Here is a 23,980-nt window from a genome sequence, read left to right as displayed (position 1 = left end):
ACTAAAAACTAAAAGAGTATTATACGGGGAAAATCATTTAAGTGCATGATAAAGAAGATAAACTTAACCAACCTATGCACACAGCTGGACATGTTCTCTCTCCCTTCAGTTGCACCAATTTTTCCCCTTCAATCATGAAGTCACCATGAAAGGACTCATAATATCATATTGTACCGCTGGACTCATTTTATCATGTTGATGAGATGTTATAAGTCCACTGCTGCTATACGGCTGAAACTACAAACTGTAAAAATAAGTCATTACATTTTTATCTCCAAAATTATACTATTGAGTATATTTTAATTTATTATCATTGTACTGTTGTACTCATATTATTTGCCGCTGGAATATTATCAGTTCACTAACGCTATGCGGCTAGAGCCCCAAATCATATAAAAGAATAAAGTGATGTTGTACAGCTGGAATCAGAAATATACAAGATAAGTCAAAATCTCTCTATCTTCAAGATTACATTATTAAATCTACGTTAACTCATTACTATTGCACCGCTGGATGCAAGTTACTTTAATATCATCTCACTACTTAATAAAACATGGTCTCACTAATACTTCATTAATGAACATACATATTAATAAATTGATCTACCACTGTTAGACATATATTATTTGGACATGAATCACCGCTGGACATATATTATTCGAACATAAACCACCGCTGGACATGTATTATTTGGACATATACCACCAATGGACATATATTATTTAGACATAAAACATTGTTGGACATAACTTATTTAGACATAGACCATTGCTGGACATACCTTATTATATTGGATATGAACTATACCACAGTTGAATATGGGCTATTGGACTCATCTCATTATTGGATATATGCCACCTAATTAATTACTTTCAAATATTGGACATTACTTAATAAACATAATAATACGTTCAACTCATCATTTAATCAAATCTATTATGCTAAACATATTATTTATTTATTTCAATCATTATCACGATTCTAAGACTTTAAGCTTTTTCTATTTTGTAGGCTTAAAAATGCATCGGAAGTCATTGGTCTATGCGGCCCAATGTCGAGTTCCGGGTTGAACTCCCCGAGACAAATTCGGGTTTAGCAGAGAGTCACACCTCCAACGGAAGATACGTGGCTATGCGCAAAAATCGCCCCCGACGACTGATTTGGCTAATTCTAAATTCTTTGTTAGACCTTACTCTAGGAAGTCTAGTAGTTCAAAAACTACTCGTGTTTGTCACCATTATGGTGTTTCTGGACGCATTTATCCTAATTGCTTCAAGTTGTATCCTCATAAGCAAATGTCCAAATGGTTACAGGTTCCCTCTCAAGGTTCAACGTCTTTATTTGAAAAATTATTAAAAATTTTGAGCTTTTTAACTCAATTTTAGGAGAATTCTAATTATTTTTATGTCATTTAGTAAACATACTAGGACACGTGCCTTTTCATCTTCACAACCAAAGACTCGTGTTGTGTGGGTAAAAAAGGAGCCTGAGACTTAATTGTCTTTTCTGTTGTCCTCTGCTTTAATTCTTTCTATTTAAAGTAGGACTCTCTTTGCTTGATTTCTTATCTGCTTTTGAAATCATGCTTTCATGCATCTGCATCTTTCTTTCATACTTTCATGTTGTTTGTCTGTTTTTGTTTGGTTATTTAATTTTTGTTTTGTTTTTTAAATAAATAAAAAGAGGAAAAAATACAAAAAAAATACAAAAACAGTGTGTGTTTGTATATCTTAGTACTTGTGTACCTTGGATGGTCATTGAAATAAAATTTCTAAACTTTGTATCTCTTGTAATTTAGATGAGCATTTTAATACATAACTAAGCAAGTGAGCTTTGTGGCTCGTGTTGGTGATGAGTACGATTAAATAATCTTTTATACTTAATACTCATATCACTCTTTTTGACGGGAAGAACATGAAAATCCTAAGAGAAATACATAAATAATCATCTCATCACTAAAACCCATCAATCATGTATAACATTTGTGTACTTCGGCATAGTAAAATTGTGATGTTTTGGCATACATAATTAGGTATTTCTTTTCTCTATTATATGTCCATGCATGACATGTTCAAAAAGAAAATATGCAAAGAATATAAAAGTAAAAAGAATCAAAATGTTTTTAAAATGTTTTAGGAGATGTGGGAGTTATAGGATATACCTTGAAGGTGATAGTCCCCATCAAATAGTTATGATTGTGTGTGAGTGTATTAAATGTTCTCATATCTCAAATCGTCATAATATGAGATACTTGTGCACACCGGTCTTGTGACCATCTTATTACATACGTTGTACTTTATTTTTATATATATGATAATGATGTATATTTTCTTCACCTACCTCTACATGTGTTTTTTTTCTCCCTCTTTATACACATATTTTTTTATGTATACAATCTTTATTTCTGTTTCACACACGATGCATTGATGAATTTTGTTTAAGTATTTCAGAATGACAAATTGTGAAAGTCTATCTTACCATGAACTCTCTTTTTGCAAAGTTTTTCAGGAGTTTTTAGTAGGGATAGATTTATTTTGCAATACAACAAGTGATTATGAGTTGAGTAATTTAAGACTTCTCTCATGATTATTTGTTTTGTTGTGGTTTTGTCACGGATTGCCAAAGGGAGAGATTGTTAAGGACATATTTTATATAATTGGCTAATCCTTTGACAAAATGCATTTTACTTGTAATTTGGTAGGTCTAGGATGGGTTTAGTTCTCCAAGAAACATGTTGTTCAAGCCAAGTATTAAAGCCATGAAGGTTGGACCAAGAAACAAGTGAAGAAAAGTTGTTCATTAAAGCTCGACAGATACCTCGACAAAAATAGTATCTATTGAGATTTAAGAACGAAACTCGATAGAAGTTGAATTTGTCGATATCTACGAAATCAGAATTTCCAGATCTGATTTTCAGCTCATGCTGGCATGTATGTGTAGGGTTTTGTTTCTCACAACCCTAGACATATATAAGACTTATTTTAAAGGTCGTTATAAATAGAGAACACATGCAGAAAGTGACCTAGTGCCTTATTATCTCTGTAAGAAGTTATCGCGTCTTTTGCGTCTTAGGGTTTTATAACCAGGTACTTCTTGATCTTCATTGTTGATGAAATGAAGAACTTTATAGCCAACAATATCTTCAAATTGCTGGAGTTAGTCACGTACGGGGATCCGTGCAAAAGGGTGACGTTTATATATTGAAGAGTTTAGAGGTTCTGAAGCGATAAAAGATTTATGCTGTAAGTTCATCTACGAGGACTGTAGAGTTTAGGGATAAAAGTTTTATACTAGATCTGAAACTTCTCTTTACTATAGTGAATTGCTTTTCAGGAAGGTTTTTCCTCAGGTTTTTTCTCAAGTTTTTTACTGTGAAATTAGTTTGTTTCATTGGTTTTCCTGGGTCATCATATCTTATCTTATTTACTATTCCGTTATGCATGATATTGACATGATATTGATGTTTGTTTGTTTTAACAAAGTTTATTCATAATAAATCTAATTAACAACTTGAGTTTAAAACTTGTTAATTCTATCAATTGAGGCCTAAATTTCCCAACAGAATTGAATATTTATCAATTTTATTTTGGTGTTTAAAATGGAATAGATAGAATAAAAGGTAAGATTTTTTGTATTTTTTTTAAAGAAATAGATTTTCATTAAGCACCAAAGAGAAACAAAATTAATTCAAACTCACATTTATACTATTTGGATTGAAATTTTTGACAGGATAATAGACAATAATGAGATTAAGGATTCTATTCTATGTTATTTAGATTTTTTTTTTAAAGATAAGGGCAAAAATACCTCCAATCCCCCTTTTTAGAACCAACTGTTATGAATTTTTATGAGCCCTTTAGTTCAATTTTCTAATTTCTTCTCATTTTTAGTTCAATGAGTAGTCTTTATATTATTACCCTTAATATTATAGTTTGGAATAGAGGATAGGAGAATAAAATGATTATCTATTTTCATAAAATTCTTATCTATCGTACGAGTCCTTATTATAAAAATTATTCCCTCAAAAAAAAAATTTTCTAAAAATGAGAACAAAGAAAAAACTCTTTGGCTAAACCAAGAATTTTTTTTTTTTTTTTTTTGAACTTGGTCTTGTCATCAAAACACTTGCAATGTAAAGGGGGCCCACAGCTGAGACCGATTTCATAGTGGTGTGATAAAAGTGGGAAGTGTTTGTTCCGAAGGAACACAAGCCGTCTGATCAAAATCGAACGACGGATAACACGCGTGTGTAGTAATGTCCTCTGCAATCTTTGCGACACGCACTCCCTTTCTCTCTCTCTTTCTCCGTCTCTCTCCGACTCTGCTATCGCCCGGCGCTGCTTCCCAAACCCTAATTAAATCCCTTTACAAAACGCTGTCGTTTTTCACTTTCTCTTCAGGTACCACTTCTTTATTCACTAATTTTTTTTTTTTAAAATTTTTTTTTGGCCTTAAGCTGAAAATTGAAAACCCTAGAAATTCATATTCTATACTATGTTTGTGTTGTATATAAATTCTAGGGTTTTGTTTTACTCTCTTTCTGTTTCTTATTGCTCTGTATGTAATATACTACTATATATGTGAGTATGGAATGTGTGATCACAGTTCATTTTTACATGCCAATATTGATTTTCAGTGTTTCATTGGTAGTGGCCTAGTGGGTGATGAAGTTTGATTATATTGAAACTTAATACGTGCAATTCAGAGTTTAATGGTATCTATCAGTTTTTACTTTCCAAAAATGAGTGGTTGGCTTTTTGTATTGAATTTATGGTGCTTGGAGGTGACAAAAGTGGTTTGGCAATATGTGTGTGTATGCGTGCGCTAGGAAGCACGGACACTTCATTTGGGGTAGCGTTCTGGTGTTATAGCTGCCATGTCATGTTAAAATACCAGTACCCGTGTTCGTGTCCATGTAGTGTCATATATTTTGTTCACAACCGGTACCAAGCTCGGAAAAAGGAGAGTCTTGGTAGTTTAATGGCTAGTGTAAAATTTAGTCACTCCATAAAACGGCCCTGGCTAGTCTGTTAAGGATTTATAGCCGACTCCAAAATATTGACACCAAGGCTTTGTTATTGTTGTATAAGTGTGTGTGTATTTATGCATATGTATACTTGTCTGAGTTAATATATATGGATAGAGCTGCTTGGGAAAATTGAGAGTTGTTCTATTTTGGTTTCTTAGTTCATCATATTTATATTTTTGAATAAGATTTCTTTGTTGGTTGAGAATGATGCGATGAATATTGATATGGATTCTTTCAAGGAATTGATTATGGCATAATACGTTAAGGTTTGTGTGGCATAAAAATATTTGTGAATATCAGTTATTAACTGTTCCTTTTGTTTTTGTTTTTGTTTTTTTTTTTTCCCCTCCTTTTAAAGTGCAATTTCTTGGCAATCAAATGGAGGTTGCTTCTTTTTCTTTTTTCTTTTTTTTCGGGGCATCCTTTCAATTATTATATAGTGAATCAATTTGTATGGTTGGAGACTTGGTGCAGATTGTGTCTCCTTTGGCTTTAAAAGCATTTGGTGCATTGCTATGTAATCGGTCTGTAAATTGGACACTCAATTACTAAGCATTGTTACGGTAGATTAGTATGGATGTTCAAGTGATAGATGTGGAAGAAGGGATGGGTCATCGGGGTGTAGCAAATGATGGAGATGCTGAACTCAACGAAGGTGAATTAAATATTGCTGAAAATTCCACAGCGCATGACGAGGATGGGTTTGCTGAGCCTTATGTGGGTATGGAATTTGATTCTGAAGATGTTGCTAAGACTTTGTACGATGAGTATGCCAGACATTTGGGTTTTAGTTCCAAAGTTGGTCAGTGTAGTCGTTCTAAATCTGATGGGACAATCATATCTCGGGAATTTGTTTGTGGTAGAGAGGGTCTGAAAAGAAGGCATGCTGATAGCTGTGACGCGGTGCTTAGGATAGAGTTAAAGGGTCAAGAAAAATGGGTTGTAACAAAATTTGTAAAGGAGCATAGCCATTCCTTGGTGAGTCCAAGTAAGGTGCATTACCTTCGGCCTCGTAGACATTTTGCTGGTTCTGCAAAGACCATGGCTGAAACTTACCAAGGGGTGGGAATTGTTCCGAGTGGTGTTATGTATGTCTCCATGGATGGAAACCACGTTCCTGTGGAGGCAAATCGTGGAGTTAGGAAAACTCCTCCTGCAGAATCAAATCGCCCAGTTAAAAACACAGCAGTAATGAATTATGTTGTTAGGCCTTGTAATCGAAAGAGGACACTTGGGAGGGATGCTCAGAATTTACTGGAATATTTCAAGAAAATGCAAGCTGAGAACCCTGGATTCTTTTATGCAATACAACTTGATGAAGACAACCGCATGGCTAATGTATTCTGGGCAGATGCAAGGTCAAGGACAGCTTACAGTCATTTTGGTGATGCAGTCACACTGGACACAATGTACAGAGTAAATCAGTATAGAGTGCCGTTTGCTCCCTTTACTGGGGTGAATCATCATGGTCAGACAATTTTGTTTGGTTGTGCATTACTCCTAGATGATTCGGAGGCTTCTTTTATTTGGTTGTTTAAAACATTTCTTACAGCAATGAATGATCACCCTCCTGTCTCTATAATCACCGATCAAGACAGAGCGATACAGACTGCTGTCTCTCAGGTGTTTCCAGAAGCCCGCCACTGTATTAGTAAGTGGCACGTCTTAAGAGAAGGCCAGGAAAAATTGGCTCATGTATGTCATGCGCATCCTAATTTTCAGGTGGAATTGTATAATTGTATTAACTTGACTGAAACTATTGAGGAGTTTGAGTCATCTTGGAGTACAGTCCTTGATAAATATGATCTCAGGAGAAATGATTGGCTTCAATCATTATATAATGCTCGTGCTCAATGGGTCCCTGTATATTTTCGGGATTCCTTTTTTGCTGTTCTATCTCCTAATCAAGGATTTGAGGGTTCATTTTTTGATGGTTATGTGAATCAGCAAACCACATTACCTATGTTCTTTAGGCAGTATGAAAGAGCTTTAGATAGCTGGTTTGAAAAAGAAATAGAATCAGATTTTGATACAATTTGTACCATGCCAGTACTAAGGACACCATCACCAATGGAAAAACAGGCAGCAAATCTCTATACGAGGAAAATTTTTGCAAAATTTCAGGAGGAGCTAGTTGAAACATTCGTGTATACTGCAAATAGAATTGAAGGTGATGGAGCTATTAGCACATTCAGGGTTGCAAAGTTTGAGGATGATCAAAAGGCATACATTGTGACATTAAACTATCCAGATATGAGAGCTAACTGCAGTTGTCAAATGTTTGAGTATTCTGGCATTCTTTGTAGACATGTTTTGACTGTCTTCACCGTGACAAATGTGCTTACGTTGCCACCCCATTACATCTTGAAACGATGGACTAGAAACTCAAAAATTGGAGCTGGATCAGATGAACGTGGTGGTGAATTACATGGCCAAGAGTCTCTGACATTACGTTATAACAATCTATGTCGGGAAGCCATTAAATATGCTGAAGATGGAGCTATAGCTGTTGAAACTTATAATGCAGCAATGGGTGCTCTCAAAGAAGGTGGGAAGAAGGTTGCTGTTTTGAAGAAAAATGTTGCCAAAGTAGCACCTCCTAGCTCTCAGGTTAGTGGGATTGGCTATGATGACAAGAAGAACTCTACATCAGCTGCAGATATGACACCACTGTTGTGGCCACGCCAAGATGAGATGACACGGAGATTTAATCTAAATGATACTGGTCCTCCTGCTCAATCAGTTGCTGATTTGAATTTGCCTCGCATGGCCCCTGTGTCTCTTCACCGAGATGATGGTCCTACTGAAAACACGGTATGAAGGAAAATTAATTTTTGCTATGTTTTCGTAGTTTCATATGTATTTTATTCATTATTTATTTTGGCTCACTTATGAATTCTATTTTTTCACATCTATTTGCTTCAAGTATGAGAGCATGAGACTGATCTGGCCCTTATTTGGACCTTTTGCATAGGTTGTTCTTCCTTGTTTAAAGTCAATGACTTGGGTCATGGAGAATAAGAATTCACCACCAGGGAATAGAGTAGCTGTAATTAATCTGAAGGTATGTATTATATGAAGTGGAAGCACAAAAAAACCAGGAACTTTTATGTCATTAAAATGCTCAAGTTGGAAAGTGTTCTAGCAGATATTTGATCTCTTAAGGATCACTGCTTAAATAGATGGAACTTTAAATTTTCTTAGTTTATTTAGGTAGTTTTTCTGCTATCTAATTTATTGAAATAATTGATTTTGACCAGAAGCATTGAGTTAGTTGAACAGTTTCTCTTATTCTTCCTAAACTTAATTTAACACTGTTCTGGAGGTTTATATTACATATATGTTATTCTTAACCACTGCAGTTGCAAGATTATAGCAGAAACCCTTCCGCAGAATCAGAGGTTAAGTTTCAGCTGTCAAGGGTATCACTTGAACCAATGTTGAGGTCTATGGCCTACATCAGTGAACAGCTATCAACACCGGCTAATAAGGTTGCTGTCATAAATTTGAAGGTATGTGAATTCAAATTCTTGACCTTTGTCTAAAATCTGTTGATGAATCACTTTGCTGTATCATGATGTTGGAAGTTAATTCTTAAAGGTTCATTTCAGATAAGGTTTACACATGGAGACACCAACCCATGTGTCTATGCAAATATTAGTAATACATGCAAGTCTGAGTGCTATGCTAGACCACCAATATGAAAGATTGGGTTGTGTTTAACTTATCTCTTTCTCTGGCTAGCTCAAATATGTACACATTTCTGCAATGCAAGCACCTGACCCTAAAAGGTCATTGTGGATTTTAAACTTTGAAGATAAGAGTGGTTTTTAACCTAAAAACTGGGTTTCACCTCTCTCTCTCTCTCTCTCTCTCTCTCTCTCTCTCTCTCTCTCTCTCCCCTTATGACAAAATACTGACATAGGCTGGGGTTTGGGGAGGAAATGAAGGAGTGAAGGAGCTACCTTTCAGGTTGTGACATGTGCAAGTACGAAGTTCCTAAGGAGTCTGCAATGTCTATTGTCAAATGCATATAGATCATGTTTAGGAAAATCCTTGACAACAAATCTATGGATGGCATTACTTCTGAAATTGGGGGTGCCTAGTATTTGTCGAGGCTCAGGCATAAGCACTCCATCTGGCAACCATCTCCATCTTTGCTAATTTCAGGCATTAAGTACTTTACATCTACACATGCTACGCTAACAAATTATGGTTCCTGTATTCATTTTTTATTGGTTAAACTGGAGGATTTCATGATTATCCTCCAACCTTGTTGTTTAGGTTGAATAGGTATTCGAGCTTCTTTTTTCTGTCTGTGGAACAAAGGAGATAGTTTATTTCCTTAAATGAAAATTCCTTGAGCTGTGGTGCACTCCAGAGTTTCCTTCCTTCCTAAAAAAGCAGTTTCAAATTAGATTCTGAGTTTGGAAAACATTTTGGAGAGGCCCCAAGCAGGGGGCATGCTTTGTAAAGTGGATTCCGTAAATCATGTGTGCACTGCCCCTTTTCGTCTTAGATTTGAGATTGTTATTAGAAATGCTTTTAAAGCTTTGAGTAGTGCCTGCCTGGTAAGTGGTTTGGTTGCGGACTGTCACTGAGATGAGTGAGTTATTTGGCAGACACGCTTGTTGTATTGAGTTCCATTTGGAAAGAAGGGGTGTATTTCTAATGGAGAAAGGTGGTTCAAGATGTGGAGTTTAACAATGTTACACAAGTTGTTTTTATCTTGTATTACTTATAGGAACTAGGATGCTCTTTGTGTGAATGATGATTAGTTCTAGTTCTAGCATGAATAGACAGCTAATTTGTAGTTTATGGGGTTGTCCTTATGTTGATTGGGCTGTCTTGGAGGCTGATCGGACTGCTGGTGGTATTTTGCTTATGTGGGACAAAAGGGTTTTGGATAAGGTGGAGATTATGGTTGGTACATTCTCAGTGTCGGTAAAGTGGAAAGGGGTGGGGGATGGGTTTATTTGGGCTTGCTCAGGCGTTTATGGCCCAAATGGGAATGTTGAGAGGGGTCTCATGTGGGATGAGTTAGTGGGAGTTCAGCAGTGTTGGAGGATTCCGTGGTGTTGCTTTGGGGATTTTAATATAGTTTGCTTTCTTAGCGAGCGCAGGGGCGAGACTCGTTTGACCACGGCTATGGAAATATTTTCTGAATTTGTTGAGGACCTTAACTTGGTTGATTTGCCTTTGGAAGGAGGTAGCTTTACTTGGTCCAGTGGTTCTGATCAACCTATGATGTCTAGGATTGACAGAGCTTTGGTTACCCCAGATTGGGAGGATCATTTCCCAGATGTTACTCAAAGGATTTTACCCCGTACTGTCTCAGATCACAGTCCAATTTTCTTGGAGGCAGGGGGAATGGCAAGGGGAAAAAGTCCATTCAAATTTGAAAATATGTGGTTGAAGTCGGAGGGTTTTGTGGATAGAGTTCAAACCTGGTGGAATCGACAATCCTTTGTAGGTACTCCTAGTTTTGTGCTTGCGAAAAAATTAAAGGCTCTGAAATAGGATATTGTGCAATGGAATCGTCGAGAGTTTGGTAATGTAGCGCGTCATAAGAAGCAACTACTGGAGGAGTTGATAACATTAGATGCTAAGGAGGGGGATTTTGGTCTCTCCGATGGGGAGAAAGTTCATAGGGCTGGTTTGCGGTCCCAGGTGGAGCATCTTCTATCCTTAGAAGAAATTTCCTGGAGACAAAAATCTAGGATGTTATGTATCAAGGAAGGGGATAATAACACCAAGTTCTTTCACAAAATGGCTAACTCCCATAGAAGGTCTAATCATCTAAGGAACTTGGAGGTGGATGGGGTGGTTTTTGAGGAGGCCTCCGAGGTAACTTATCAAATTGTACAATTTTATAAAAATTTGTACAAGGAGACTGAGGAGTGGAGGCCTTTGGTGGAGGGTTTGAATTTTGATCGTATTGGCAATTTGGAGAGGGTTTGGCTTGAAAGGAAGTTTGAGAGAGAGGAGATTCTTCAAGCTGTTAGGGATTTGGAAGGCGACAAAGCTCTAGGGCCGGATGGGTTCACTATGGCGTTCTATCATCATTGTTGGAAGGTAGTGGAGAAAGATGTCCTAGCGGTCTTTGAAGAGTTTTTCCATCATTGCAAGTTTGAAAAATCCCTCAATGCGACCTTCATTGCTTTAATTCCTAAAAAGAATGGTGCCTCCAATATTAGAGATTTTTGACCTATAAGTTTGGTGGGGAGTGTGTATAAAATTTTGGCTAAGGTCTTGGCAAATCGCTTGAGAGTGGTTTTAGATCAGTTGATTTCTGAGAATCAGAATAGCTTTGTGGGTGGGAGACAAATCCTTGACTCGGTTCTTATTGCGAATGAGTGTGTGGATAGTTGTGGGAAGAGCAGGGTTCCTGGAGTCATTTGTAAGCTCGACATGGAGAAAGCTTACGATCATGTGAGTTGGGAGGCGTTGTTGTATCTGCTGAATAGGATGGGTTTTGGAGTGAAGTGGTGTAAGTGGATTCATTCTTGTATATCCACAGTTCAGTTCTCTGTTTTGATTAATGGGTCTCCAGCTGATTTCTTTGGCAGCTCAAGGGGTTTAAGACAAGGAAATCTGCTATCTCCTATGCTGTTTTTGATCTTGATGGAGGTGTTTAGTAGGATGTTGAGAAGAATGGAGGGAGCTGGATTAATTCGCGGTTTTAATCTTGGGGGTAGGAGGGATGGTGGGGAACGTGTTTCACATCTATTATTTGCAGATGATACTATCCTCTTTTGTGATGCAGATGCGGAGCAAATTCTTCATATTCGGTTGTTGCTCCTCAGTCTTCAGGCGGTAACAGGTTTGAAGGTCAATGTGCATAAGAGCGAAATAGTTCCTATAGGGGAGGTTGGTGATGTGCATGCTCTGGCTGATATTTTGGGCTGCAGAGTTGGATCTTTACCTATGTTGTATCTTGGCATGCCGCTGGGGGCTTCTCACAATTCCCCTTCAATTTGGAATACAATTTTGGAAAATTTTGAGTGGAAATTATCTGGGTGGAAGAAGTTGTACCTGTCTAAGGGGGGTCGATTGATGTTACTCAAGAGTACGCTTTCTAGTCTTCTGACTTACTTTCTATTGTTATTCACAATTCCTACTCATGTGGCTAATAAAATTGAAAAGTTGCAAAGAGACTTCCTATGGGGAGATAGCAAGATTCATTTGGTAGGATGGGATAAAGTTTGTGCGCCTATAGCCATTGGTGGCTTAGGGATAAGGAAACTCTCTACCTTTAATAAGGCTTTATTGGGGAAATGGTTGTGGCGGTTTGGTAAGGAAGAGGGTCGGTTATGGAGGCGGGTAGTAGCCTCAAAATATGGGGAAGACTGGGAGGGATGGACCTCAAAGCTGGGTAGGGGAGCTCATGGGTGTGGTTTGTGGAGAAGTATCCGCATGGGTTGGGAGGATTTTAGCAAAAATTGTCAGTTTGTGGTTGGGTTGGGGAATAGGGTGAGGTTTTAGCAGGATGGGTGGTATGGGGATCAACCTTTTCAATTGGCTTTTCCAAGGCTGTATGGCATAGCCATTGATAAGGAGGCTTCTGTTGAAACTTCTTTGCATAGGCAGGGGGCGGAGGATAGAAGATCTTGGAATGTTCGTTTTAGCAGATTTTTTAATGATTGGGAGATGGATGAAGGGCTGCAATTTCTTCGCTTATTGGGTGCTTTAACCCCTCCTATGGATGTTGGAGACCGGATGAGATGGAAATTGAAGTCTAATGGGGCTTTTGACATCCGGTCGTACTATTACAAATTAAGAAACTCTCATTCAACTATCTTTCCTTGGAAAGCTATTTGGAGAGTAAAGGCCCCCAGGCGAATTTATTTTTTTGTTTGGTGTGTAGCTTGGAATAAGATTCTAACGGGAGACAATCTGAGATTGAGGAGATTGGATTTTGAGGATTGGTGCATTATGTGCCGTCATTGTGGAGAGACGGTAGATCACTTACTTCTTCATTGTGAGGTGGCCTATCGGTTATGGAGCTTTGTTTTCATAACTTTCGGCCTGGCTTGGGTGATGCCTAGATCGATTCCAGACTTGCTTTTTGGATGGTGGAATTGGCTGGGGAAGCATTCGTCTCAGATCTGGAATTTAGTCCCGTTGTGCATCCTTTGGTGTATTTGGAAGGAGCGGAATCGGAGGACTTTTGAGGATTTGGATTGCTCTAGTGATCAGTTGCTTGCTTCTTTTAGTGGATCTCTTTTTTATTGGTCTCGGGCGTGGGGACTCACGTCTAGTGATTCCCTCCCTTCTTTTCTCTGCTCCCTTTTCCTTTTGTAATTTCTTTGTTGTTTGGTTTTCTCTCTTGTTTCTCTTTGTTTTTTCTTCTTGTATTTTCTGGGTTGCTCTGTGTTTTTCAGGCATAGAGTAGCCGTTCGTATATATATAATTTTTACTTATCAAAAAAAAAAACAAGTTCTCATATTACTTCTAGGGGTAGTATATTTCTTTTTCCTTTTCCCTCCAAGAGATGATAATGATATTTTCACTAGGATGATTACTGATCCAAAAAAAAATCACTAGGATGATCAAAATTATGCAATGCATATGATTATTATAACCTGCCCTGGCCTTCTCTTTTACGGTAGGTGGGGTGTGTTCTGGCTCTCTGCATTTTTTTTTCATGTGATTCAATTTCTTACTGTAGTTTGGTTTGATCTTTTATAATATTAATGATTTCCTTTCTCTTTCATTGTGAAGAGTATAACCTTATCCTTTATATTTTCCCATCTTTCTTTACCATGATTTAAGAGAATTTATATGGGGGGAAAAACTCATGTGAAAAAAAGTTGGGCAATCCACTAATTCATTGATTTCTGATTTTATTTTATATTCTGTAATTTTAGAAGACCATTTTTTTTTTTTGATAAGTAATAAAGAAGTATATTCAAAAACACTACCTTATACAGAAAAACATAAGGCATAGAGAAAATTACATAGAGATAAGAAACACAAGAGAGGAAAAGAGAAGGAAAAGAAACTAATTATAAAGGAGAGAGCTAAGGAACATGGGGAGAGAATCACTAGAGGTGAGTCCCCAAGCCCTAGACCAGTCAAACAGAGAGCCCACTGAAAGAAACCAATAACTAGTCATCCGAACTTTCCATGTCCTCAAATGTCCTCCTATTTCACTCCCTCCAAAGATACCACATTAAGCACAATGGAGCTGAATTCCAAATGCTAGACCGGTGATACTCCATGATACGGAATGTTGGGATGTTAAGAAGTAATGTTGTGTAAATTAAGCATAGTTGAAATGAGAATATTAAGATGGATGAATAATAATACTAGAAAATATTCTCTCTCTCTCTCTCTCTCTTGCGTGAGCGCACGCACTAAATTAAGTGATACACAACTGTTTCTATGTCCCTCTTCCTCCCTCCCTACACCAGCCCACCTTCCTACCCCCACAAGCACACAGAAATATAAAATGAAATAATAATGTAAAGAACTTTTTGTGTACCATCCATATTTGTTCAGTTATGATTGGAGTGGCAATCCATTAGCCTACAATAGTTTTGTTGCTTGATTTTGTTACATAGTTGTACTTCTTAAGTCATTCAAAATGATGTAAATGTTTTCTTCTTCCTGTCATTCCAGCTTCAAGATACTGAGACAACTTCAGGAGAGTCGGAGGTTAAATTTCAGGTGTCCAGGGATACATTAGGTGCCATGCTGAGATCAATGGCTTATATACGTGAGCAGCTTTCAATTGCGGTAAGCATTCTCTATTTACCTTTGTGATGAAATATATTCCTTTTAATGCATGGGTTACAACGTTTTTGTTTCAATGGAAAGCATGAGATACCTTCTATTTCAAGTTCATACTTTTCTTTGGTTCCTTTAACAAATAATCAAAATTTATGATCGTCACATTAGTGAATGAAACCGTTTGAAATGTAGAAAGACCAATAGTGTTTGAATGGATAGCAAAGCACTAAAATTAATATATCAATAAAGTTGAACATATAGTAACGATGCAGACATGTTATAAGGACTTGACTTTAATTACATATACTTGCAGCATATTCAATAAAATCTGAACATAATCAAAGATTTAAAATAAATATGTGAAGTAAATGAAGCAAAGGAGATTTAATTTCAAATACAAAGTGAAACTTGGAATTATTTATGCATTCTTATAACTACAAGAATATAATGTACTTAGACCAGGATCTATTCTGTTTCAAACATTTTTTATTCAGCTTAAATGAACCCCCCTTGAATATATAAAAACATTTTGGTTATTGTTGATAAATTACCACTTGTCTTTGGTGTAAATAATATATATCACAGTTCAATGGATTTTCAGTTGCTAATTTGATAGGAAATACCGATGCGGAATTACTGATATGGGATATGTATACAATATGGTATGGACATGACGATATGTCAACACCTAAAAATATAGGATAATGCGGGATGGTACTTTCATTGATTAATATGTGAAAAAATAATATTTAAGTATATATTAAGGGGTATATATTAAGGGGTCAGACTTTGGTGCAATGATAAGTGCCTTTTGCCAAAGCGATTTTTTGTAGTTTGACAACCTCTTCTAAGTTGGGGATAAGACTGCCTATCAACCACCTTTCCCCGACCTACACAAGTTGAAGGTGTATCATGCAGTCTCCGAGAGTATGCGTATTGATACATGTCTGATTTAAATATGATTGCTATTTCAAAGATTTTATACTTTCTAACAAGTTTGTCTTTTATTAGTATAACAATAAAAGACTTACTGGTGGATTGTTAGTGTTACCTGCCCAAAAAATAATTATTCTTAATAATTATAAAAAATTTGATTTATTTGCTCTGTCCATCATCCTCATGAATCACATTTTCCACTTTGATCTTTGAATTTAAGATTTGATGTCATTTTTTTAAAATCCCTGTTTAGATTCTATAGATTATTAAAATCTCTCAAACCAGCACAGACTATATGCAGACAATAACAAATAGGCAGTTGTATTAATAGGACAGACGTTTGCTGAGGATTTGTCTTTCATGTCCCTTTATGGAAATATAGTACACTAGGGACTCCCTTAAAGTGGAGTAAATGAAACGGGATGCATGATAAGTTGAGTCTACTAAGTACCAACACCTGGAGCATTCCCACTTATTAAAAATTAAAAAAAAAAAAATCCTTTTCTTTTTTTATTTTCTGTAATAAGATGTTGCAGCTGCTTAGAGTGGCTGTAACTTAGATGAACCAACGTATTTAGCCACTGTTTTGGAAGTCAGGCTTTGTTCTGAGCAATTGACACTAAATGGCTGAATCAGCTTCAATTGGCTGATTCATCTGTGGATCCTCTATAATTCCGTCATGTACATTTGTTCCTTTTGTCATTTGACTATTTTGATAGTAGTATCCTATACATCTGGGATTAGCCTGGCATCTGTGTAGAAGGTTGTGTGCGCTTGAATTTTGTTATCAATCAAACTAGACATTCGCATAATGCTTATATGTTATGTTGAATGACTACATTAGGATCTTATTTTGTCTATTTAATCACGGGTTTTAATTTGGCAGGCTGAGACCCAGCCAGAACCTTTACCAAAAAAGCAAAGGAAGTAAAGCATTGTAATTGTGTGCTTCCAGTTTCATACCCAGGGGGGGAGAAGAGATCCCTGTGGATGGAAAAGTGGGTATCTGCTCAATGTGCTGGGATTTCTGTAATTATTTGGTTTATGTTGGATAGCTTCTCTTTTCCTTTCTCTGTGAGCTTGTTGTCCAACATATTTGTACATGTAATGTACCAAATTCAAAAATTCAAGGCATCGAAAAGTTTTTCCTAGGTATGATATTGTCCATATTGTCTCACCCTTTTCATTGATAGATTACACCATTTTAATAAGCTTGTTCAAGTTTTTCTTCCATGAAAATTGGTAAGGATCAATTTTTAATTTTGGTTGCTGTGAATTGTTGTGGTTTAATGCGTGGAGTGACCCAAGGGAATTGGGATGTTACTTACAAATTGAAAATAAGATTGATTTGTTTCCATTGCACTTACAGTGGAAATTGTGTAATCGTTAGGTGTGTTGCAATATTGTGTTGTAATATCTGCTTGATGTGCGAAGCTTGAAGAAATTTTTATTTTAATTCAATTTTGTTTAATTTTCAAAATCAAGTGTATTATTATTGATGGATTGGATTTAATTATAGGCATTTTTAGTTAATTAGGTTACTAATATAAATTAATCGAAATTTATAATCCAAAATTACCAAGAAGTGGTTAATATAATGAGAATTATAAATCTTAACACATAGCGAGGAATTGCAAAGGCCAAGAGGCAAATCTGTCACTCCTTGCAAGAACTGTGAACGAAAGAGTATCTTAAGAGCATCTTCATTTTTTCACCCAAATTTGAAGGGAGAAAAGTCATCTCTACTATTTTACGGTGAGTTTGGTTCAACTTTTTAAAATTGGGCTTTTTGAAAAAATGCAGTATGAAAAATGCTTTTTAAAAAAGCAGAGTGTTTGGTAAAAACTGTTAAAAAGTGTTTTTTGAAAAAGTTGGAGTGTTTGGTTAGCACTTATAAAAGTGGTGGTTTGAGGAGTAAATTACCAAAAAAAATAATGTAAATATAAAAGAGTTTGTTTCATACTTAATTCAACTACTTCATAATACTTAATCAATTTTTCTTTTTGTAAAAAAATTATTTTTTTCTCACCAATATTAGCTAATAATAATGTACCACTTAAGATTTATTGTGAAAATATTGTGATAATTGATACTAATTTTAATTTGAACGTACTATTACAATTATTTTTTTCTCTTTCTAAAGAAATTATTTTTTTCTCACTAATATTAGCTAATAATAAATTACCACTTAAGATTATTGTGAAAATATTGTGATAATTAATATTGATTTTAATTTGAACGTACTATTAAAATTATTTTTTTCTCACCAATATTAGCTAATAATAACCTACCACTTAAGATTTATTGTGAAAGTATTGTAAAAATATTGTGATAGTATTTCCTACTTTTTTCCTTTCTTTTTTTCCCTCTTTATTTCTCCTTCAAACCGTACCCTTAGTCTTTTCTTTTTTTTCCTTTTCTTTTTTTCCTGCCACTTCCTCCAATCTCCAGAATGTTCCACAAAGCTCTTCCTTTCTTCTTCTTCTTCTTTTTTTTTTTTTTTTTTTTTTCTCTCTCTCTCTCTCTCTTAAAACTTCGTCTGTAACACCCAGCTCTTCCTCTTTCTTTTTTTTTTCTTTTTTTTTTTCCCCTTTCTTCATTTCTTCCTTTTCTCTTAGCACTTCATCTGTAACACCCACGCACTTCTTCACCTTGATCTTCTTTATTCTTTTTTTTTTTTCTCTCTAAATTCAACTGGAAGATTCACCTTAGGTAATTTCTCTTTTAGTTTCACCAAAAATCTTCAATACCTCTCTCTCTTCAATACCTCTTTAATTTGAACGTACTATTAAAATTATTTTTTTCTTACCAATATTAGCTAATAATAACCTACCACTTAAGATTTATTGTAAAAATATTGTGATAGTATTTCCTACTTTTTTCCTTTATTTTTTTCCCTCTTTATTTCTCCTCCAAACACGTACCCTTAGTCTTTTCTTTTTTTTCCTTTTTTTTTTCCTGCCACTTCCTCCAATCTCCAGAATGTTCCACATAGCTCTTCCTTTCTTCTTCTTCTTTTTTTTTTTTTTTTTTTTCTCTCTCTCTCTTAACACTTCGTCTGTAACACCCAGCTCTTCCTCTTTTTTTTTTCTAATAAGATAAAAAGTTTTGTCTTTTTCTATTTTTATTATACTATTTATTCTATAAGATTCTTATCTAAGAGCAGATATAAATAAGATCTTTAATCACAATTAATGAGTCGTTGAAACTAATTTATTAAGTTTAAAATTTATTTTGTAATTTTCTGAACGCTCAATCGCTTTTATAAATCATTATCAATATATAATATATCTAAATATTAAATATATTTAATATGGTGGGATTTCGATAGAAATTGAAACCCTTTTATTCTATGATTGAATGTACAGAAATGGTTATAACAGAGTTTCTGTTATTCGTATTAACAGCTACTCTAGGAGGAATGTTTTTATGCGGTGCTAACGATTTAATAACTATTTTTTTTCCCCTTTCTTCATTTCTTCCTTTTCTCTTAGCACTTCATCTGTAACACCCACGCACTTCTTCACCTTGATCTTCTTTATTCTTTTTTTTTTCTCTCTAAATTCAACTGGAAGATTCACCTTAGGTAATTTCTCTTTTAATTTCACCAAAAATCTTCAATACCTCTCTCTCTTCGTAACCCCAAAAATTTTCAGGGCAAAGGGTAGAGCAGAGAGATGAGATGAGAGGAATGAGGAATCTGGTGTGAGAACTAAGAACATCTTCTGATTTATTGAAGGGTAATTTGGTAATTGCCCACAGAGTCCAACGGATATATAAATCAACACGCAGGGGCTTTTCCAAAATGCACCTCACAGCTCCATTCTGCGAATGCGCATTCTGTTCACAAACCCAAAACGCAACTTTTTCCAAAAAGTTGTTTTTTATACCTAACCAAACGGGTTTTTTGTATTTATAGTTTCAAAATGAGCTTTTTGGGTTGGGAAAGCTGAAACAAACGGGCACTACATCACTTTCCCAACATCCTTCCAACAGCCTCTAAATCTTTTCTTTACTTCATTTAAATAATATTTTTATTATTATTATTATTATTACTATCTTCGCCCAATTCTCATACCCATGAACACACTTTAGTTTTTGCTTAAAAAAATGGTAAGATATAGTTAACACTCTTGAGATTTGGACTAGTGCCAGCTAGGTCTAAGACTTTTCAAAACTGGTCAACTTAGTATCTAAATCCAACCTGAACCCTAAATCGTTACTCATTTCATTCCTCTCTCTCATGGTGATTAGGGTTAAGTTGGTCAGCTTTGAAAAGTATTGTATCAGACTGGCATTAGCCAAATCTCAGGGGTATTAATTATATTTTACCAAAAAAAATCTTTCCCACTAGGGAAAGAATATGCAGGTTCCAAAATTTGCTCTTGAGCTCAAATGGCTAAGACCTATTCTAGATCATAGCTTAAAGCCAAGCCTATCTTTGAAATTTTCTAAAAATTTAAACGCTTGAAATTCAAAGTTGTATGATTTGAGTTTAATATTAGAATTATTGTTTTTTTTTTTTTTTTGTGGTGTTGTTGGTGCAATTTGATTGGATCAAGAGAGAGAATATTAAAATTGGTTTATTCAATATTTTTGAAAGAAACAATAGAATTTCAGCGTATGGCGTCCACTCCATGATGATTGCTCTTATCATCAAGCTAAGATATCAATAAGTTTTTAGTGTAAACTGGGTTCGAACCCCATATTTCTTATTCAATTACAAAAGATTCTAGCAGTTGAGACACTGTAACTCTTTAAAAAAAAATTACTAATGTGCGGACTTGTTTTCCTAAGGTGATTGGTTAGTCCTAAGGTCAGACTCTCAATCTGTTTATGTAAAGTGGGTAATGAGATTCTTACAATGGGAAGACCTCCTGAGGCCAATCTAGCGGCCCAAATGACAGAGTTTATGGTCCCACCCGTGTCCTCCTACCCCTTTTGTGTATCCCCCGAGAAGTCCCAAGCTTAATGGTGAGCTCCTCCTCTTCTGTTTTTCCTCACAATTTTCTCTCATGTATGTCTCTCCCCCTAAATTTTCCCAACCCCTTTTCTCACTCCTTCGGCCCTTATTTATAAACTTCCCTTAGTATGATTGTCATGATAATGGGGAAGCTTTCTAGGCTGGTGTGGCCCTTCTATGACATATTCTTAACCAGATGGGACCCACTTTTCAAGATAGATGTGACAGTTTGGAAACTTGCACCCACCACAATTTGGTTCTCGACAGACAATTTCCCCTAAGGCACTGTCGTTGTTGAACAATCTCGTCCTCGACATGTAGTAGATTTATGGGCTAGCGTGGCCTACTTCTTGTTATTACGCTCGAGGTTCTCGGTATATAGAAACTAATGGGTTAGGCCTCTATATCGCGCTTGTACAATGGGCTGGGCCTCCATATCATGCCTATACAATAGCCCCCCATGATTCCATTCTCATGCCGTGGGGATGGGATCGTAATTTACCTCTACCTATCGATGGGGGATGGTCAGGATTAAGATCTCATGTGGTTAGCCAAGCTTAATGGTGAACTCTTTCTCTTCTGCTGTTCCTCACAATTTTCTCTCATGTATGTCTCTCCCCTTAAATTTTTCCAACCCCTTTTCTCACTCCTTCGTCCCCTATTTATAGACTTCCCTTAATGGGATCATCATGATAATGGGGAAGCTTTCTAGGCGGGTGGGGCCTTTCTGGGACATATTCCTAATCAGATGAGACCCACTTTTCAAGACAAATGTGACTATCTTGAAACTTGCACCCGTTGCCATTTGGTTCTCGACAGACAATTTCCCCTAAGGCACTACCATTGCCAAAGAGTCCCGTCCCAGACATGTAATAGATTTATGGACTGGCGTGGCCTACTTCTTGTTATTGGGCTCGGGTTCTCGGTATATAGAAATTGATGGTCTGGGCCTCTATATCGTGCATGTACAATGGGCTGGGCCTTCATATCATGTTCGTACAATAGCCCCACACGATTTTAATCTCATGTCATGGGCATGAGATTGTGGTTAACCTCTACCTATCGATGGGGAATGGTCGGGATTAAGATCTCACCTGATTAACCAAGCTTAATGGTGAGCTCCTCCTCTTCTGTAGTTCCTCACAATTTTCTCTCATATATGTCTCTCCCCCTAAATTTTTCCAACCCCTTTTCTCACTCCTTCCTCCCCTATTTATAAACTTCCCTTAGTAGGATCATTATGATAATGGGGAAGCTTTCTAGGTAGGTAGGGCCCTTCTAGGACATATTCTTGACCAGATAGGACCCACTTTTCAAGACAAATGTGACTGTCTTGAAACTTGCACCCGCTGCCATTTGGTTCTTGGCAGGCGATTTCCCTCAAGGCACTACCGTTGCCAAACAATCCCGTCCTCGACATGTCGTAGATTTATGGACTGATGTGGCCTACATCCTATTATTTGGCTTGGGGTTCTCGGTATATAGAAACTGATGGGCTAAGCCTCCATATCATGCCCGTACAACCAATTTAGAGAATCGGTTAGAAATTAGCTTTATAGATTCACTCTCTAAAGGTGAAAACACGATCTATAATCCATTCATGGATTCGTTGTGATAATATGGTGGCTTCTTGGATCTTGAATGCAGTTTCTCCATAGATTGTATCAGGCATAATCTACAGGAATACAGCCGTGAAGATTTAGAATGATCTTAGAGAAAGGTTTTCTCAAAAAAAGTCCTAGAGTCTTTCAATTGCAGAAGGACTTTGCTGCGATCTCATAAGGTGAATCCTCAATCCAGTCTATTTCACTCAATTGAAAGCATATTGGGATCAATTGCAGAATTATTGTCCTTTTCCAACTTGTTCTTGTGAGAAATGTACCTGCAATTTGACTCAGAAGCTCACTAATCTTCAACTCCAAGATTCAATGATGCAATTTCTCATGGGTCTTAATGAGTCTTTTGCTCAAATCAGGGGGCAAATCTTGTTGATGGAGCCAATTCCATAGATCAATAAGGTTTATTCACTATTGATTCAAGAAGAAGCACAGAGAAATGTAGGTCATCATGCACCCATTCATGTTGAATCAACAGCTTTGGCTACCAAAGCTTTCACCAAGGGAAAGGAGAAATCAATATGTAGCCATAGTAGTAAAATGGGCCATACAGTGGAGACATGCTACAAGATTCATGGCTTCCCTCCTGGTTTCAGGTTCCATGGAAAGAACTCTGCTGTGAACCAAGTGAGTGTTCAAGATGAGTCTACTAAGAAGACTTGGAGTTGTTCTAATTTTGCTTAAGGGGTGTCAGATTTCCTTATGGCCTTTGTTGGAAGAATACATAAATACCTATTTAGAACAATAACAAAAAAAACAGACCCAATTTTGAATGCCGAAAAAGATAATAGATTTAATCTCAAACCTGGAACCTCATTGTTCCTAAAACTTTTCAATTTCATATATAATACAGGCACAAGGTAAAGAGGTGACATCTTGTGAATAGTAAGGCCAAATCCCTCTACCAAGTTGATATCTTCCCTCTTAATCCCATTTGGCACTTCCCAATCAAAACAGTACAAAAGGTTTGCAATGTAACCATGACAGCAGTGAATCTCATTATCATGCCAAGACACATTCTAGATCCTACCGGACCCAAATGGTATGAGTTCAAAATTGTGACCCTTAAAATCAATGGCATTGTCCTCAAACCTCTCATGATAAAACTCATTCAGATTCTTCCAGTGTTTAGGTTTATCCCAATAGCTCAAGCATTAATCAAGATTCTTAATTTTGTGTTAATATCATAACCAGCTATCTTACAAAGCAACATTGTCTCATGAGGAAGTAAAAGGGTAAAGGGCAGATAGAGGGTGGAACCTTTTAGAGTCTCCTTCACCACCAATTCTAAGTATTGAAGCTTTTCTAACTCGTTTTCATACACATTCGGTTTCCTTCCAACACAACTTCTAATTTATGCTCAGACTTGCGGCTGAATGGTTGTATTTCCCAAGAGAATTGCAGTGGTTTCATCACCTAACGGTGATACGACCGATGAATGAAAAGATATTGTCAAGATGCTATTTCACTTGCATGCAGCTAAATTTGTGTATTTCTAAAGAGAATTGCAATGGTTGGATTGCCAATTGGTTATATTTCGGATGGCTGTGATCGGAAATGCAAATGGGTTGGAAGTTCTATGTGGAGGGGTGGAAGATAGACAAAAGGTTCAAGCGATGGAATTTATGGTCTGTTTGGATACCTCTTATTTGCAGAAAACTAAAAACTTATTGTTAAAAACACTGTAGCAAAATAATTTTT

At 36.3% G+C, this 23,980-nt stretch overlaps 1 protein-coding gene across 2 annotated transcripts; it reads left to right on the top strand.

The window, feature by feature from the left end:
• The first annotated feature begins 4,196 nt into the window (after positions 1 to 4,196).
• LOC142607469 (protein FAR1-RELATED SEQUENCE 3) lies at positions 4,197 to 17,083 on the top strand. 2 transcript variants are annotated; one of them, XM_075778978.1, is made up of 6 exons: positions 4,197 to 4,400; positions 5,504 to 7,843; positions 8,004 to 8,093; positions 8,392 to 8,541; positions 14,654 to 14,770; positions 16,587 to 17,083. In XM_075778978.1, exons 2-6 carry the CDS (start codon positions 5,603 to 5,605, stop codon positions 16,629 to 16,631), a joined length of 2,643 nt encoding a protein of 880 aa, XP_075635093.1. In that variant the 5' UTR covers positions 4,197 to 4,400; positions 5,504 to 5,602; the 3' UTR covers positions 16,632 to 17,083. The 2 variants fall into 2 exon arrangements, with proteins under 2 accessions (XP_075635093.1, XP_075635094.1); XM_075778979.1 differs by having other exon boundaries at positions 5,493 to 7,843.
• Positions 17,084 to 23,980: the final 6,897 nt, after the last annotated feature.

Source organism: Castanea sativa, chromosome 8 (genome assembly GCF_040712315.1).
Source record: "Castanea sativa cultivar Marrone di Chiusa Pesio chromosome 8, ASM4071231v1".
Taxonomy (NCBI): Eukaryota; Viridiplantae; Streptophyta; class Magnoliopsida; order Fagales; family Fagaceae; genus Castanea; species Castanea sativa.
Note: the sequence above shows the minus strand (reverse complement) of the source record. Positions and strands in the feature narration are given on the sequence as shown.